Genomic DNA, 19,242 nt, shown 5'->3' with positions numbered 1-19,242 from the left:
GACCCAGCCCTGGCTTTGCTCTGTCCAGTTTGCGCTTTGCGACAGTACATAGACAGAACCAAAGCCTCAGGACCTCAGACCAGCTCTTTGTCTGTTATGGAGGCCAGCAGAAGGGAAAGGCTGTCTCCAAGCAGAGGATGGCCCACTGGATAGTGGTTGCCATCGCCCTGGCTTACCAAGCTCAGGGCGTGCCCTGCCCGCTCAGGTTGCATGCTCACTCCACGAGAGGTGTCGCATCCTCCTGGGCGCTGGCTCGTGGCGCCTCACTGACAGACATTTGTAGAGCTGCGGGCTGGGCGACACCTACACGTTCGCTAGATACTATAGCCTTCGTGTCCAGCCGGTCTCCTCCCGTGTTCTCGCCACAGGTCAGAGGCACGGAGAGGCCCCGGCTTAGTGTCGGCTTGCTGCGCTACATGCGCTTCTTTTCTCCAGAGAGTCCCTACAAGGCAGACCCTGTCGAGTCCTCCGATATCCCTTCGGCAGCCGACGTGGCGGAGCGTCTGGCGCCAGGCCTATACTCCGTTGTATCCTTGAGAACCGGGTTTAGGCTGGGTTCCATATGTGTGACCCTACGGGGATCCCATATGGTTGGTTCCACGGTTGCTCCTAAACGAAGCCCGTGTCTTTCCCTCTGGGAGAACCTACCCTTCATCGGGTTGGAGTCACCCCAGCTCTTCCATATGTAGCACAGCCCTACAGGGTTAGTCCATATGTACTTCTCCACATAACTCCTTCGGGGAAGGATGTGGCTTCCGCAGCGTTCCTTTCCCAGCGAAAGGGTACGCTTTCCCAGCGTTATCCAAAAGTCTCACTGAATGGGTTTTGGGGAACAGCAGTGATCGACTCTCTCTGTGTTAGCCCTGTCCCACCATCCTCAGGCAAGGGGGTTCAGGTGGCTTACTACAGAGCGCTGGAAGGGGGCAGCTCCTGTGGCGCTTTGGTAGGGATTCCTATTCGTCGGTCTGTCCGACGTACGTCGAACGTGACCGACTGAATGGGAACGTCTCGGTTACAAAGGTAACCCTCGTTCCCTGAAGGAGGGAACGGAGACGTACGTCCCGTCGCCACAGTCGCTGTACCCCGCTGATGCTGCTGCCTATCCGGTTCGGCTCCTCAGCGAAAACCTGAAGATGCAACGCACCTGCTGCTCATTATATACCCGCGCTGCGAGGCGAGCAGCTGATGCATATGATTGCATGCCAATGTGCATTGGCTCGTTTTAGTTACACTCGAAGTAGATTGGCCTCTCTAGCGAGATTCCTATTCGTCGGTCTGTCCGACGTACGTCTCCGTTCCCTCCTTCAGGGAACGAGGGTTACCTTTGTAACCGAGACGTTCTTCATGACACAGGACTGTATGTGAGAATTTAGTTCAAACTTTGACCTGTGGAGGGCAGTAATACTCTTAGCAGTGTCTACACTGACGGAATCCTACAAGAAGAAGAAGAAGAAGAAAAGATGTTTGTTTCGGTTTCTGTTTTGACTCGATCTTGAAGTGTCGGTGCTGAACGAACATCAGTGAGTTTGACGGTAAGTTCAGTTATCAGCTTTATTTAATATCGTGTCATGTTGTTATATGATGTTGTTCTGTGTGTTTATATGATCGTGACACACTCTTGTTCACTGACAACAACAAACACTGACGCCGGAAATGAAGGATACCGGATCTCCGCCATTACTGCACTTTTCTAATCTTTATCCAGATTATATCAAAACCGTAAAGATATTTCCACTGAAGCTATATTTAGGTGATGTAACCTCTGTGAAATCATTTTCTTGTCTTCTGATAATTATAATGTTATATAGGTAACAAAGGGGCGATCCTTAATTTGTTCAGGAAAAAAAGACTGGAAAATGATTACTAAAGTTTACTCCATCATATTTTGATGGATTTTTGTTATTGTTATAAATGTTGTGAATATTGTAGCTCAGATGTGTGAAATGTTCACCTGTTTGCAAGTGTTTGTCATGTTCTGGTTTCTACAACTTTACCTCAGGAGAAGAAATCTGCCTTCATTTGAAAGAAATAAAAACATTTATCCTGATGATTATCAACATCCACTGATATGAAATATATGTCGCCCAGCTCTAGTTTAATTCATTTAATGATTAAGTTCTTTGTTGTGTTCATATTATCTTTGATGTTCACAGAGAACATCCCAAATAACAAGACTAATATTCTCTCAAACTCATGAACAAACGTCTTTCCAGTAACTTTAATAGATCGTTTTATGATTCGGTGATGTCACAGAATGCTCTGAGACTCTAAATACTTGCAAAGTCCACCAAAAACAGGAAACAAGAAACCAGGGAGAGAACTCAGATGAGCAGAGAGACTGTTCATTAAGTGTGCACCTAACTAAGAAACATTTTGATCGTTCAAAGAATATGTAGAAATAATGTTTTCATAATTTAGTATCAAGATATTCTTAAAGCACATGTTGTTCACTGGGATATGTGCTGAAATGAACACACTGTAAATTACTTGTAATTAAAGCATCTGCTAAATGCAGAAATGTAATTAATGTAATGTTCCCAGTGTTTCCATATACAGGGAAGATGTCAGACTTTGAGACGAGGAAGAGATCTTCATCTCCAGATCCCAGCTGTGTGTCTCTGAAGAGCGATGGATCCATGGCTCCTCCTCCTGAATTCAGTGATGGACCAGTGACCTCTGACCCCAGGTGATTATCAGCATTATTTAGTGAGTTTCCTACTGTAGTGAAACTAGATTGAGACACTTATTTATAAGAAAATAAATGTACAGTGTCAGTGTTTACTTAGATAGGACAGGAATCTAAGAGACCCAAACTTCTACACAAGAGTCCAGAACAGACAAATATAAGATGCAGCACATTTCAGATGATAGAAAATGTGACTTAAATTCCAGAAAATATGTTAATTTGTAAGTATATGTTAAGTTTAATGTAAATATGTGGAATATAACAGGAGTCTGTTAAACTGACACTTCTCTCTTAAATGTGCTGCTGTTCCTTGCATTATTTATTGATGTACATGTTTTTATGTTTGTATTTTGTTTCCAATCAGAGATGATCAGACTGGAGACCAGGATTCTCCTCAAGCAGTAGATGATGAACTCCAGAGAGTCAAAGACCAGCTCAAAACCAGCATGAAGAACAAGTATGAGAGATTATTTGAGGGACTGAAGCTCCAGGAGAATGAAACGCTCCTGAACAGGATCTACACACAGCTCTACATCATAGAGGGAGAGAGTGAAGGAGTGAATGAACAACATGAGGTTTTACAGATGGAGAAAACGGCCAGAACAAAACACTCACAAGACACTCCAATCGACTGCAATGACATCTTTAAAGCCTCAACTGAACCAGGATGTGAGGAGAAACACCAGATCAAGACTGTTCTTACTAAAGGCATCGCTGGAATCGGAAAAACCGTCTCTGTGCAGAAGTTCATTCTGGACTGGGCCGAGGGAAAAGCCAATCAGGATGTAGATTTCATGTTTGTGCTTCCATTTCGAGAGCTGAACTTGATTCGAGATCGTCAGTACAGTCTTCACAGACTTCTGCTGGACTTTCATCCTGAACTTCAAGATCTGGACCCAAAGATTTATGAGGAGTGTAAAGTTGTGTTCATCTTTGATGGTTTAGATGAAAGCAGAATCACACTGATGTTTTCAGATGCTCAGAAAGTTTCTGATGTGACTGAGACTTCATCAGTGGGTGTGTTGATGTCAAAGCTCATGACAGGAGAGCTGCTTCCCTCTGCTCTCATCTGGATCACCTCCAGACCAGCAGCAACCAATCAGATCCCCTCCAAATACATCAACCGTCTGACAGAGATTCAGGGATTCAATGAGCCTCAGAAGGAGGAATATTTCAGGAAGAGAATCAGTGACGAGCATCAAGCCAGCAGAATCATCTCACACATCAGAAGAGCAAGAAGCCTCCACATCATGTGCCACATACCTGTCTTCTGCTGGATCTCATCCACTGTGCTTCAGAAGCTCCTGGAAGAAGATCTGAGTGCAGAAATCCCTCAAACTCTGACTGAAATGTACATCCACTTCCTGCTGATTCAGATCAACATGAGGAATCAGAAGTATGAAGAGAGAAAACCAAAAAAACTCCTAAAGTCCAACAGAGAAGTGATTGTGAAACTTGCTGAAGTGGCTTTCAATCAGCTGATGGAGGGCAATGTGATGTTCTATGAGGAGGACCTGAGAGAGAGCGGCATAGACGTCACTGACGCCTCAGTGTATTCTGGGATTTGCACTGAGATCTTTAAGGAGGAATCTGTGATTCATCAGAGGAAAGTCTACAGCTTCATTCATCTGAGCTTTCAGGAGTTTCTCGCTGCTTTCCATCTGTTTTATTCACATGTGATCAAGAACAAGAAACCACTGGATGAATTCAGAGTTTACAGATCTGATGAAGACCCTCTGTATGATGAAGACCCTCTGTATGATGAAGACCCTTTGTATGATGAAAACTTTCTGTATGATCTACTAACATCAGCAGTAGATAAAGCCGTTGAGAGTGAGAATGGACAGCTGGATCTGTTCCTGCGGTTCCTGCTGGGCGTCTCACTGGAGTCCAATCAGAGACTCTTAAAGGATCTACTGACACACACAGAGAACAGCTCAGAGACCATCTGGATAATCACACAGTACATTAAAAACAAGATCAAAGATGAAGATAGTGAAGATGAATATAAAGATCTCTCCACTGAAAGATCCATCAATCTGTTCCTCTGTCTGCTGGAAGTCAAAGATCAGTCTCTGTCCAGAGAGATTCAGGAGTTTCTGAAATCAGACAAACACTCAGAGGAGAAACTCTCTCCGTCTCACTGCTCAACAATCTCCTACATGATTCAGATGTCAGAGGAGCCGCTGGATGAGCTGAACCCCATGAAATACAACACAGAAGATGAGGGGAGAAGAAGACTGATACCAGCTGTGATCAACTGCAGAAAAGCTCTGTGAGTGTTTAATCATTAACTAAAGTATCATATTTAATAATGAATCTGACACCTTTCAATAAATGTTCCTACATGAGAGATTTTCTCCTCAATAACAGAATCTTAAAGGGTCACGACATGCCTCTTTAATACAGTAGATAGTCACTAAAACGCCTGTTACCGCCGCGGGTAAACACAACCCAGTCACGTGTGAAACTCGCTGGTGAAATCACCACCAGGTGGCGCAAAGGGACGGTTGACACCATTGATCAGTAAAGCTGGAATTGAGACATTTTCACTTGTGAATGAAGATAAAATGACATAAATTACTGCTAATATTAATAGCAATAATAATATTTCATTATGACATTTAATCTTCAGTAATTTTTCATCATAAATGCTTACTGTTCCAGCTATTTGACATTATTATATATTTAAAGAGGTGTGATTATTGCCATAAAATAAATGAAACGATAGAGAAGGTGGATTACTGTGAATGGGAATATTATGAGTGATAAAGGTCTAGTTTTCTAACACATATTTACTCTGTCAGCATTGTGACTACATTAATGTCAAAATAAAAGATTTAACTTACATTTCAACAGCTCACACACGTACATGAATTAGTCACACATAAAAATATCTGCCAATGAGGGAAGAAATTATCTTAATTTAAAGGGACAAGATTATTTTTCTTGCCCTTTGGCAATTTTTTCTCTCTCCACATCTCCTCATTGCTCACCGCTGCTGTTCTGCTTCCAGAAGTGATCAGGAGGAAGTAGAAAAGAGTCGTTTTAGCAGCTTGCTTCCATCAAATACTCTTTTTGCAGTGACAAGCAACTTTGTAATGATGGTAAACCCAGGAATAAGCACTAGTTGGCCACTCATTCTAGAGAACTCTAAACTGTGATGTAAATCTCACTGAGTTTTAGGAATAACTCAGTCAAAAGAAAGAAGAAAATCTATGGCTGCACGATTTGGAGAAAAAATCTAATTGCGATTTTTCTGGTTAAAATTGCGATTTAAAATGCAATTTTATAAAACATATGGGGAAAAACATATCGTGTGTTGCTTTTTCTAATGCAGTGCTATCAGATGGAGATTCATTTACTGCTGATCACAGAGCAGCTCTTCACTAACACGCTGTGTACATATTTATATCATTAAAAATTGCAGCCTTTGCGATGTCATAATCGCACTAAGCCAAATCGCGATTTCGATTCAATTACGATTAATCGTGCAGCCCTGAGAAAAGCCCACATGTCCCAACTCTTTATTGTGTTAATCAAAATTAATACAAACACAACAGCAGCTAGTACACTGGAGTAATTATACAAACAAAACAGAAAACGATTTACATTAGAATCGCAGGTTATCAGAGTTATTAATGTTTCTGTCGTGACAAAAATCATAATTGTCGATTATTCTTCTGAAATTGTAATTGCGATTATTAATTACAATGATCACAATTTACACTGAATGATGTTTTGAATAGCTTTATGCCTTTATTTGAAGCGACTGCATGCCATATTGTTATATCAACAACTCTTTGTTATATTGCAGCCATTTGCTAAAATCATTTAAGTACACACAGCACCCCATATTGACAGAAAAACACAGAATTGTTGACATTAAAAAAAGAAAAACTGAAATATCACATGGTCCTAAGTATTCAGACCCTTTGCTCAGTATTTAGTAGAAGTACCCTTTTGATCTAATACAGCCATGAGTCTTTTTGGGAAAGATGCAACAAGTTTTTCACACCTGGATTTGGGGATCCTCTGCCATTCCTCCTTGCAGATCCTCTCCAGTTCTGTCAGGTTGGATGGTAAACGTTGGTGGACAGCCATTTTTAGGTCTCTCCAGAGATGCTCAAATCAAGCGCAGCGTTAGTTCAGTCAGGCTACGTAGGCATAGTGCCGCGACCAGCTGACACGGTCAGCTGTCAAATCGCTCCAATCATTACCATTCTCCTATTAGACACGGGACATATATACGTGGCATTGCTGCTTGGTAAGTATGCTCAAACTGCTCGCAAGCTTTGCGTTACAGTGACAACAGCATGAAAATTACGTTCACATTATTTCTTGCACATCTTACCTGCTGCTTCCTGGTTACGGATACTTCGGACATCCTAGGACAAATCCTATCTGAAGAGTCTCCGGACGAGATCCTGGATCATTATACCGAAGACAGCGATCCAACCCAGCTAGTGAGACGCAGCTCTAGGATAGCAGCAAGGAATCCTTTTCCCATCAGCGAAAGAAAGGATCTTGGCCACTTTGTACTCTCTCAACGTACAAGTGCCTCCGAATCTGAATCACGATCAGCTCCTGACCTCCTTACAAGAAGTCAATCAAGATCCGCAGCCCCCATCTACCAACGTGTCTTCTCTTCCCCGATCTACCGGCCGCAAAGCCACGGAGAAAAGAAAAAAGGATGGTTTTGGAACCTTCAAAGAAGGTTAAACCATCTAATCCCCCTCAAGCTTCAGCACAACAGGGAGATGACCGGGTTCTCACAGCGCTGCTGTCAATCCAAGGATCCCTCTCCGACATGGACAACAGGATCCAGGCGCTGGAATCGCAGCGCTCGGCTTCTGCACCTCGGGCGATGTTTGACGGGCAGACTTGACATCAACTTGACATCAAACTGCGCCCTTATTCCCGACTTGGCTCTTCCCAGAAGATCTCTCGGATCAGCTTTACCAGCCGCTTCCACCGGGGTGCCCTTTTTCCCCCCAGCAGCTGCTATTTCTCCCCAACTGCACGCTCAAATCCTGTCAGGTAATGACATTAACTTGGTTAAAATATTGCTATGCGCAGAAACTAATGAAAGAAGGATTGTGGATTGTGGGGATATATCGGTCATTCTTAAAGATAACGATCCAAGACTCACCAAAAGTTTAACTATGGCAGAATTTAACGTTGCTTTCGGCGTGTTCAGAGACATTATCTGTGAAGTGTATCCAGACAGGAGAAAGGAATTAGACGCCTATCGACATTTACATTTACATTTATTCATTTGGCAGGCGCTTTTATCCAAAGCGACTTACAAGTGAGGAATACAACAAGCGAGTCGTCATGACGAGGCAAATAGACAAGAAGTGCTCATAATACAAGTTATAGGCAGTGCTCAGATTATCTTAAACTACAATAGAGAGGGATTAGAGGAAGTGAAAGGATAGGAATAAGAAGTTGTTTTTTTTTTTTTTCTTTTTAAGATGAGGTTAAGTGCTCACGAAAGAGATGGGTTTTCAGCTGTCTTTTGAATATTGCCAGGGATTCCGCATTCCGGATGGAGGCAGGAAGATCGTTCCACCAGCAAGGAACAGTGAACGAGAATGTTCTGGAACGTGATTTCGTGCCTCTCTGTGATGGTACCACAAGCCTTCGCTCCTTTAGCCATCATTTCGGATTTCGCCATGTCTTACGGAGGCACTCTATTCTACGAATACCACAAATCATTTTCATTTAAAGCAGCAATGTACATTCAACGTTTTAATCAGCGACTGGACTGGTCCGTGGTTTATCTTGCTCTCATTAGCAGACACTTTACAGGCCACCGAGCACTGTCGTGCTCACTCTGCGGCTCGTTTTCCCACACTGCATCTCTCTGTCCTAAGACCGCTTCAACTCAGGACTCAAGAACCGGTGAAACCTGAAAGACAAACCCCTCTTTGCTATAATTTCAATGAGAATGTTTGTACTCGTAATAACTGTAAATTTTTTCATGCTTGCAGCTATTGCGGGAACAGTCACCCGAAGTTTTCTTGTCCACGCCGCACAAAATTTCTAAAAAAGAAATAAACACTCCGGTCTTTCCTATCTGCCCACTTTCTCTTTCACCTGCCAAAACCTCCAGTCGGCTATCAAAGATCCACAGGCCGTCGATGATCTGATGGGGAAAGAAATTGAGAAGGGCTACATGATCGGACCTTTTGATCAACCTCCTTTCAATCTATTTCGCATTAACCCTTTAGGAGTCGCAGTTAGGAAATACTCAGGGAAAAAACGTCTAATCATTGATTTATCCGCTCCCCACTCTATAGTAGGGGTTCCGAGCATTAACAGTTTAATTCCCTCAGAACCTTTTTCCTTGGCTTATTCCACAGTGGACAACGCAATTAAACTCATTAAATTAGCAGGCAGAGGAGCGTGGCTCAGTAAAGCGGATATTACCGACGCCTTCAAAATCATGCCCTCACACCCCTCTCAGTGGCATCTTTCGGGGTCAGTTGGCGAGAAAAAATTTATTTTTCAGTCAGACTCACTTTCGGGTGTAAAAGCAGCCCAAAGATTTTCGATACACTGTCTGAAGCACTCTGCTGGATATTACTAAATAATTTTAAACTACCATTCGTTCTTCACCTGTTGGATGACTTCCTCCTCATCAACTTTCCAGATGCCAACCCATCGCGCAGCATCAATTCCCTGGTTAAAGCGTTCAAAACATTCGGCATTCCTCTTGCAGAAGAAAAAACAAAAGGCCCGTCTCGTGTCCTCGATTTCCTAGGGATCACGCTAGATTCAGTGAAAATGCAAGCATCTCTTCCGCTAGACAAACTAGAAAGGATTAGAGGGTTCATCAGAACTTATTCCCTATTACCTACCTTAACAAAAAGGGATCTTCTTTCTCTGCTGGGCCATCTCAATTTTGCTATGAGGATTATTCCCCAAGGTCGTTCCTTCATTTCCAGACTTTTAGATCTGTCAAAAACCGTAGAGAAAATGCATGACACTATCACGTTAGATGTAGGCTGCAGGTCAGATTTAACTTTCTGGTCTAAATTATGCGATAACTGGAACAGCATTTCCTTTTTCTACGAAGAAGATATAGAAACCTCAGTCAAACTACAATTCTTCACCGATGCAGCTCCTTCCGTCGGGTTCGGGGGTATATTTAACAAACAGTGGTTTGCAGAAAGATGGCCAAAAGAACTTAAGGAACTGGCTCCCTCTATCCAATCGACAGCACTCATTGAATTATATCCTATAGTGATTGCTTGCTTATTATGGGCAGACCAATGGACTAGGAAAAACATCCTAGTGTTCTGCGACAATGAAGCCACCGTGATTATCAACAAGGGTCGCTCTTCCGTGCCTTTCATTAACCGTTTCATTAGGCGCCTAACCGATGGTTCTCCTAAGACAATAACTTGTCTTTTCTCTTTTGCAGGAATGGAACAAGTATGGTTTTGGGGGGTTCTACTTCGGGCAAGTAATCCTTCTCATTATGTTTGGGGGGTTAATGTTAAAGCTCTTGTATGTCCAATTAATTTTGGAGCAAGAACCCCCATAAGGAACCATACCGCCAAAGATAATTGTGTTCAATAAACTCAAGTAACTTGCCAAAGTGGTCCTGTCTGAATTGGGTTTAAGTCAGGGCTCTGGCTGGGCCATTCAAGAACAGTCACAGAGTTGTTGTGAAGCCACTCCTTCGTTATTTTAGCTGTGTGCTTAGGATCATTGTCTTGTTGGAAGGTAAACCTTCGGCCCAGTCTGAGGTCCTGAGCACTCTGGAGAAGGTTTTCGTCCAGGATATCCCTGTACTTGGCCGCATTCATCTTTCCCTCGATTGCAACCAGTCGTCCTGTCCCTGCAGCTGAAAAACACCCCCACAGCATGATGATGCCACCACCATGCTTCACTGTTGGGACTGTATTGGACAGGTGATGAGCAGTGCCTGGTTTTCTCCACACATACCGCTTAGAATTAAGACCAAAAAGTTCTATCTTGGTCTCATCAGACCAGAGAATCTTATTTCTCACCATCTTGGCAAACTCCATGCGGGCTTTCATGTGTCTTGCACTGAGGAGAGGCTTCCGTCGGGCCACTCTGCCATAAAGCCCCGACTGGTGGAGGGCTGCAGTGATGGTTGACTTTCTACAACTTTCTGCCATCTCCCGACTGCATCTCTGGAGCTCAGCCACAGTGATCTTTTGGTTCTTCTTTACCTCTCTCACCAAGGCTCTTCTCCCCCGATAGCTCAGTTTGGCCGGACGGCCAGCTCTAGGAAGGGTTCTGGACGTCCCAAACATCTTCCATTTAAGGATTATGGAGGCCACTGTGCTCTTAGGAACCTTAAGTGCAGCAGAATTTTTTTGTAACCTTGGCCAGATCTGTGCCTTGCCACAATTCTGTCTCTGAGCTCTTCAGGCAGTTCCTTTGACCTCATGATTCTCATTTGCTCTGACATGCACTGTGAGCTGTAAGGTCTTATATAGACAGGTGTGTGGCTTTCCTAATCAAGTCCAATCAGTATAATCAAACACAGCTGGACTCAAATGAAGGTGTAGAACCATCTCAAGGATGATCAGAAGAAATGGACAGCACCTGAGTTAAATATATGAGTGTCACAGCAAAGGGTCTGAATACTTAGGACCATGTGATATTTCAGTTTTTCTTTTTTAATAAATCTGCAAAAATGTCAACAATTCTGTGTTTTTCTGTCAATATGGGCTGCTGTGTGTACATTAATGAGGAAAAAAAAAATGAACTTAAATGATTTTAGCAAATGGCTGCAATATAACAAAGAGTGAAAAATTTAAGGGGGACTGAATACTTTCTGTACCCACTGTACATTGGTTTAGTTGCTTTAAATAAATAAAAATATAAATATGCATGGTATTATGTTATACTAGAACTAAAATTAAAACCCTGGGAAAAAACCTTTAAATTAACTTATGTTATCTTATGTTATCTAACTTACATTACTCTGTGTGCATAAGATAACTTAAGTGGACTTTGTAATTGCGCCTTTGAATGATGACAATTGTGGCATGCGTAATTATAACCAGGATTTCAAACTAAAGTAGCCTAATATGACAACTTTTTAGTGATTATAGAGGGAGCTCTTTGTGCGCTTTCTGCCATGCCAAATCCCTTATACAGTATGCTTATTTTTCTGTTAAAATTAACAGTGTTTGTGAACGTAGACGCTTTAATAACAAATGATTTATCGTAGTGTTTATGCTGGGCTGTGTAGGTTGTGCGATGACAGGTAAAGTGAAACTAGTAAAGGAAATGTATTTATTGTTTTTAAAGGGGAAGTGCATCTCTTTAGCTTTATGTTGGAGTTCACCCTCTGCCTGTATGTGTGTGAGAGAAAGCGGAGGAGAGGTCACGTAGCTCACCTTTTTATGTGCCTAATATTTTTACATGCCATATATTTATAACGCAGTTGAGCTTGTGAGCTTATTGTCTGTGTCATTCAGCGGTCACTAATCAATAACGGAAGCATGTAGTTCTCAATGTGTGTGTTGACATCATTAATTCACTCAATGTGTATTTCCACGCCTGTGAGGCTGACATTGTTTCTGCTGTTGCCGCCGGTGTCTCTGTGCATGGACAATTCTGTCAGTTACGTCACGTGAGGTATCAGTCTTCGGTATCGGGGGAATTTTTACGAGTACGAGTATAGGTACATGAGCTTGGTATCGGTGCATCCCTAATTAATTCATTTCCACAGAGCACGATTAATAGGGAAATAAATAGTAAATGTTATTATACCTTGGTCTGTTTAAATACTTGATTCTGATTGGCTGGAAGGTGTGCAGTAAAACCGTTTAATGCACAGGTAGTTCCAGTCAGTTTGATTACAGATCGAAATTAATCCGCCACTATAAACATTGGTAACCATAGTAACACAGTTACGCTTGCAAACTGAGTGAGAGACATATATGAAAGTGTTTATTTAGGTAGGCTAAATGGATGATTTTTGCATATCGTTTCATTTGTATGGTGAATATGGCAATTTTGAGAAATGGGTCCAGGCACAAGACGAAATAGAAGACTTGGAGAAGACGTTGAATGACAAAAAGCGGCACAAAGAATTAACACCGGCAGAGCTAGATAGGATAGAAGACGACAAAGATGAGGTCAATACGAAAAAGACAACTAAATGGGCAGTTAACACTTTCAGTGACTTTTTGCACCAAAGACAGAACAAAACACTACTCTGCTTCTCTTTTAAATGAGACATTGCGGGAGTTTCATGCCTCTGTTCAGTCTCCTGCTGAACGTGAATACACTGTTGCAGGTTTGATGTGTCTCAGAGCAGGTATAAACCGTGATTTTTTTTTTTTTTTTTTTTTTTTTTCATTTATATTAATGCATTTCAATAAATGTAATGTGTCTTTATATTTATAGTAAACGGTGATTAGAGACACCGGTTTTATTTCACACTCTACATAATTAATGTAAATAAATGATTAGTTAAAATAAAGATTGCCTTGTCACTGTCAGTGTTGCCTGTCATTCATAAATAATTTTAATAAATTCATTAAAGAATCATTAAGTTAGCCTATGTTATCTAAATTATATGCTTAAGCAATGAGGGGACTTCAGACTGTAGACTTTAAAGAAGAGATGCACACAGTGCAGGTATCGCGCACACATCTCTCTCTCAATTCAATTCAATTCAATTCAATTCAAAGTGTTTTATTGGCATGACAATTGTTACAAAGTATTGCCAAAGCATTTCTATCATCAACATACAGTGAATCACATGCACATATAGAAACATAAAAAGCAGAACGATTAATCAATCAACATTTAGAATTCTATGAACAATTTAGAATTGTGTGTGTGTGTGTGTGAGCGCGCATTACTGATTAGTCGACTCCTCCCTCTTTTTGTGACAGGTATCAATGTATCTTGCTGCTAGTAGGATACAATCTCTTTTTTCACCTAATAAATGTTGAAGTTGTGTTTTATTGTTTACTTTTATGAAGTTAGGGCAAAGTATTTTAAATTTTGGTTAAAATGTCTTTCTGATTTCCTCATAGTTAGGGCAACTGGTGAGGAAGTGTTGCTCTGTCTCCATTTCTCCCAGGTCACAGTATGGGCAGATGCGGCTCTCTCTGGGCAGCAGTTCTGTCTGTATCTGCCCGTCTCTACAGTCAGCGTGTGATTGCTCAGTCTGTACCTCGTCATTATTCTTCTAAATTTACAGTCTTTCACTGTACTCAGATATTCTGCTGTGATGTAGTCTCTATTTAGGGCCAAATAACATTCAAGTTTACTTTGTTTTTCTGTTGTTTCAGTCCAATAGGCCATGTAATTGTCTTTTTGTGCTTTTGTAATTTGGTTGGGCCGAATTCTGTGGATGAGGGTGTCAGTGTCCTGAGGCTGGCTGTTGTTAGTCGTGTTAGTTTGTTTTTGTAGCCTCAGGACCATCTGGATCAGGGGGCTTTTTTCAAAGTTCACTTCATGGTTTTTAAGGGCTTTAGAATGATAAGAGTTGGGGTCACTCGTTTTTAGATGTTTCCAAAATTTGATGGCTCGTTTCTCAATGTGGATTAATAGAGGGTATTGGCCTAATTCTGTTCGGTGTGTTCCTCTGCACTCTCAGGATACTCTTACAGAACTCGGCATGCTGGGCTTCTGTTGGGGTTTTGTCCCATTTGTCAAATTCGTGGTTCGGGAGAGGATCCCAAACTTCACTGCCATATAGTGCAATTGGTTCTATGACTGATTGGAATATTTTGAGCCAGATTCTAATTGGTATTTCAATTTGGATTGATTTTTTTGATGGCATGGAAGGCCCTTCTTGCTTTCTCTTTCAGTTCATTCACGGCCACATTTAGCTTTCCAGTTGCACTTATTTTCAGCCCGAGGTATGTGTAGCTTGTGGCATGATCAATTGTGGTCGTACCAAGGGTGAAATTGTGTTTCTTTCCCTGACATCTAGGTCTTTTCTGAAAAGTTAGAATTTTAGTTTTAGTTGGGTTAATAGTCAGGGCCCAGGTCTGACAGAACTGATGCAGGATGTCCAGGTTTAACTGTAGACCCTCTTCTGTTGGAGACAGCAGGACCAAATCATCTGCATACAGGAGGAACTTTATAGTGGAGTCATGTAGTGTGAGGCCAGGTGCTGCTGATTGTTCAAGTTGTTTTGCCAATTCATTAATGTAAATATTGAAGAGGGTTGGTGATAGTGGGCAGCCCTGTATCACACCCTGCCACTGTGTGAAGAATTCTGTTTGTTTATTGCCAATTTTAATAGCGCATTGATTGTTTAAGTACATTGTTTTTATAATGTTGAATGTTTTACCCCCAATACCTGATTCTAGAAGTTTAGACAGAAGACCTTCATGCCAAATTGAATCAAGGGCCTTCTGGAAATCTACAAAGCAAGCAAAAATTTTGGTTTTGTTTTGGTTAATGTATTTGTCGATCAGGGTATGTAGGGTAAAGATATGGTCTGATGTTCTATAATTTGGTAACAATCCATTCTGACTTTTGCTCAGGACATTGTGCTCTGTAAGGAAGTGTATGAGTTAGGGCTGGACGATTAATCTAAAAATAATCGAAACCGAAATTCAGAACCTCTAACCGACGTAATTTTCCCATGTCGGTTATTTCGTTTTTTTAATCCTGTTAATACTTCCCCCTTAAAAACATTACCGCGTGTGTAGCCACGTGACTCCGCCCCGTCCAGTCAGTGGCATAAAAACAAAACACGGAGGTGAACGACGGTTCAACACATAGTGATGGCGTGCGAGCGGTGAGCCTTGCGTCTTCACTAAACTTTGTCAGTTGTATTTGTTTTATGGTTTGGACATTCAAGCGAATTTAGATGATCGGATGTGTATTATTATATCGAGCTACCGTGCTCGCGCAGCTGCAATTTGGCATGAACAGTCATACAAACAGTAGCTGCGCAAAACGTTAAGATCGCGCGCACAGAGGAACAGAAACTAGTTGTCAACGCTGTCCTGTGATTTATCACTTAAAGTAGCTTAGAAACTCAAAACATATTATAGCATATATTTTTCTACTTTTGAAGGAACTATTTACAACCCATAGCTTCACAATTAATGGAGAGACGGTATGACTAATTCACACACGCAATCACTCTGGTACTGTGCTAATTTATCTTTATCTGATTTACAACGAGCAGAAACCTGCAAGAAATGTTACAAACCATAGATAAAATAACTGCTGATAGTGAGCTATGATGTCAGATCACTCTTTCAATCATATTTACAGTACAAACCTTGTCAGTGAACTATGAGGGCAAAAAAAAAAAAAAAAAAAAACAGAAATAAAATAATCGTTCATTAATCGTAATCGAGGTAAAATGTTCAATTAATCGAGGTTTTCATTTTAGGCCATAATCGTCCAGCCCTAGTATGAGTCTTGTGTTGATGATACAGCTTCCCCAGACTACTGCTCACACAGATGCCCCTGTAATTGTTTGGGTCTGATTTGTCTCCACTCTTGAATATGGGTGTTATGAGTCCTCTATTCCAGGTGTCAGGGAAATGACCAACACTCAGAACCAAGTTGAACAGTATCATTATGGCCAATCTGAATTTGTGATTTGTATTTTTAATCATATTGTTTAGGATGCCGTCAGGTCCACTTGCCTTTTTCAGTGATTGGGTAATCTAGCGGATTTTTGTATTTGCCAATTATATTTTCTATATGATTTAATTTTTCATATATCTGTGTTTGTTCTATATTCATGTTTAATTTGCTATAAAGTTGTTCAAAGTGGTTTCTCCATGTGTCACCGTCTTGAATAGTTATTTGTTCATGATTCTTTTTATTCAGGAGATTCCAGTTGTCCCAAAAACTGTTTGAATGGACCGATTCTTCAATAGTTTTGAGCTGATTTTGGATGTACTGTTCTTTCTTTTTTCTGAGTGTGTTTTTATATTTTTTAAGCTCCTCACAATAATGAAGACATAAATCTGAATCGTCTGGTTGTCTGTGTTTTTGATTTGCAAGCTGTCTCAAATTTTTCTTTATTTTTTTACAATCCAAATCAAACCATTTTTCATTTTTTTTTCTTTTAGCTTATGAGATTTCTTAGTGGTTTTAAGATTAGTTAATGTTGCTAAATAATCAAATTTGTAATTTATGTTTTCTACAGCCATATTTATGCCATCTTCATTATGAGGATAAATATTTTCTATAAAGTTATCCATTAATAAGCACACTTGGGGGTGGTCAAATGCAGTCAGGTATTTTTCTGTGCTGTTTTGGACCCATCTGTAATTTTTTGTAATGTTAAACAGCTTACTGGGTTGTGCATGTATGTTAGTATTTTCTGTCCTTTTTAGATACACAGTAATTTGGCTGTGATCTGATAGGGGTGTTAGTGGTTTGACCATGAAGGCTCTGAAAGAGAATAGATCTAAATCTGTGATCATGTAGTCAACTGTTGAGCAACCATGAAATGAACTATAGGTGTATGTCCCAAGAGAATCCCCTCTCAACTTGCCGTTGACGAGGTACAGAGCGAGGCTTCGACAGAGCTTAAGTAGAAGCCTCCCGCTTTTATTTATTTGGGAATCAGAGTTTGTTCTTGAAAAATTTATGTTGTTTTGTTGAAAGCTCTGTCCAAATATATAATTATTCCCGTTGTCTGTGGTGTAGTCGAGAAGGGATCCCGTTCTTGCATTGAGATCCCCACAGATTAACACACTTCCCTGGGCCTGGAAAGGCCTCTCTCTCTCAACTCAGCAGATGAATCTAATGTTTTGAGGAGCAGCTGCAGCTATGTGTGGGGGGGCTGTCAGGAGTATTGGCAACGCACCAGTGTGGATCTTCACTGTACATCACAATTACAGATTCAATGTCTTGTATGTGTAAAAAATAAAAAGTTTCACCTGAAAATGTCTTCTGAAGAAGTAACATGTCATCCACTTTTGTTCTGACAAACTCAAAAAAAAGTTTTACAACAAATCATGCAGCCAATGGTGCAAATCATTGTACTTTGTTCTCGAATTGTTAATGTTAAAAACATCAACTTTGCGTGACTGTGTATGTAGTTAGTATAATCGTTATTCATAACTATGGATTAAGCGAGAACGTGTGCCACTGTAACCTTATTACCCAGTGAACAATTGAAATAACCTGTCTTAACCTGTCCAGCAGAAAAATAACCATCTCCCTTTGGTCACGCCATCTTTCAGAAGCCCTGCCGACATTTATTCTTTTTTGCACGAGCCCGTCACTTTCTCTTTTTTACTGGCGCTCCACAGTCTGAAGTCTTTTACTTTGTAAAGGCTGATTATTGCATATGATTGAATACATGAATGATGTTTTGTTTTTCATTATTTTTATTTTTTCATGTATTTTGTATGCATGTCATGTCATATTTACTCTGTACTTTTGATATGGGAACAAAGGTTTATAACATGATGCAGAAGAAAAGTGTGACGTGGAACTAGCATGTTGATTGATGTGTCGACTTGGAGAACACCAAGCTAAAGAAAGGCCGCGGTTCTGCTCATACCTGGTGAATCAGGACTGGCGTTCACTTTATCGTGGAATACTTCGTCAAAGGTCGGCCCTGTTTTGGTCTTTGGGCTGAGTAAACATTATTTCCACGAGTGAGCTGCGCTGTCAGAAGTACCAGTGTGGTAAGCGGCAGGAGTTTAAATGTCTGAACCGCTGTGTTCTGCTTATGCTTTCTACGAGTTCAAACGGCTACACAAAACGCGTTTTAATGTGGACTGAATCGGAAGAGATTTTTAAAAAACGCACTTTGAGAAATGATCTAATGGACTTTGTGGACTATCACGGAGTTGAATTTTTCTTACTGATTATGTGTTGTAACTTAATGTGTGTGTTTTTTTTTTAGATATTTGATTGTGTACGATGTAAAGATTGTGTGAAGGGGTTTGAAAGATGAGAAACTGGGACAATACATGCACTTTAAGCAAATTATGAAGTATGTTGTGTTTTTTTTATTTATTTTGAGTTTCGTTGTTGTTTTTTCTTTGTTCAACATATGTTTTTATGCAGACACAATCAGATTCCAGTCTATGCCCTTGAAGTGTGCTGTGAAATCCCTTATAATATTTAATAAAAATATAAGTGATGTCAGTGTCAGTGATGATTGTAGTTTTGAACTTTCTGGATTACAAGCCACCAGCCCAAGTTTAAATCCATTCCAGCTGCTGTTAGAAGAGGCTACAAATGATGCGCTACAGGAGTACCGCACACGCCATATAGCTTACTAGCCAGGACTCCTTTCTGTTTACCGATGTGACGTAATGAGGCAAAGATAAACGTCAGCAAACTCGTGTTTCCCATGAATTCCTACGAGTATCAATCAGATTATAAAACATTATTACATTATTACTTTTATTACAACATTATTACTTACTGTTGTGAATCAAGCTAAGGTAAGGAGATAGTTTTGAACAGTGATTGGTTATGGCTTCGCTCAATAATTCATTTTGAAACATTTTTAACCAAAAAAAGTTATGGACAGCAGCTTTAAGCAGCTGACAGTTTCATTCCCAACATGCACTGAGGTTTATTTAGATACTACTTATAGT

General features: G+C 40.7%; 1 protein-coding gene across 6 annotated transcripts in view; it reads left to right on the top strand.

Moving 5' to 3' along the window:
* Window positions 1-1,448: 1,448 nt before the first annotated feature.
* LOC125243964 (NACHT, LRR and PYD domains-containing protein 12-like) overlaps window positions 1,449-19,242 on the top strand; it is a 283,026-nt gene continuing 265,232 nt past the window's right edge. For 5 of the 6 annotated variants that reach the window (XM_048153914.1, XM_048153874.1, XM_048153905.1 and 2 more), the window contains exons 1-3: window positions 1,449-1,532; window positions 2,542-2,686; window positions 3,051-4,961. In XM_048153914.1, coding sequence (XP_048009871.1) covers window positions 2,562-2,686; window positions 3,051-4,961 — 2,036 coding nt within the window. In that variant the 5' untranslated portion in view covers window positions 1,449-1,532; window positions 2,542-2,561. The remainder of the gene's footprint in view (window positions 1,533-2,541; window positions 2,687-3,050; window positions 4,962-19,242) is intronic. The other variant, XM_048153883.1, reaches the window with a different exon arrangement.

The sequence above is a fragment of the Megalobrama amblycephala genome, linkage group LG1, assembly GCF_018812025.1.
Source record: "Megalobrama amblycephala isolate DHTTF-2021 linkage group LG1, ASM1881202v1, whole genome shotgun sequence".
NCBI classification, from domain to species: domain Eukaryota; kingdom Metazoa; phylum Chordata; class Actinopteri; order Cypriniformes; family Xenocyprididae; genus Megalobrama; species Megalobrama amblycephala.
This window is presented reverse-complemented; position numbering and strand designations above follow the sequence as displayed.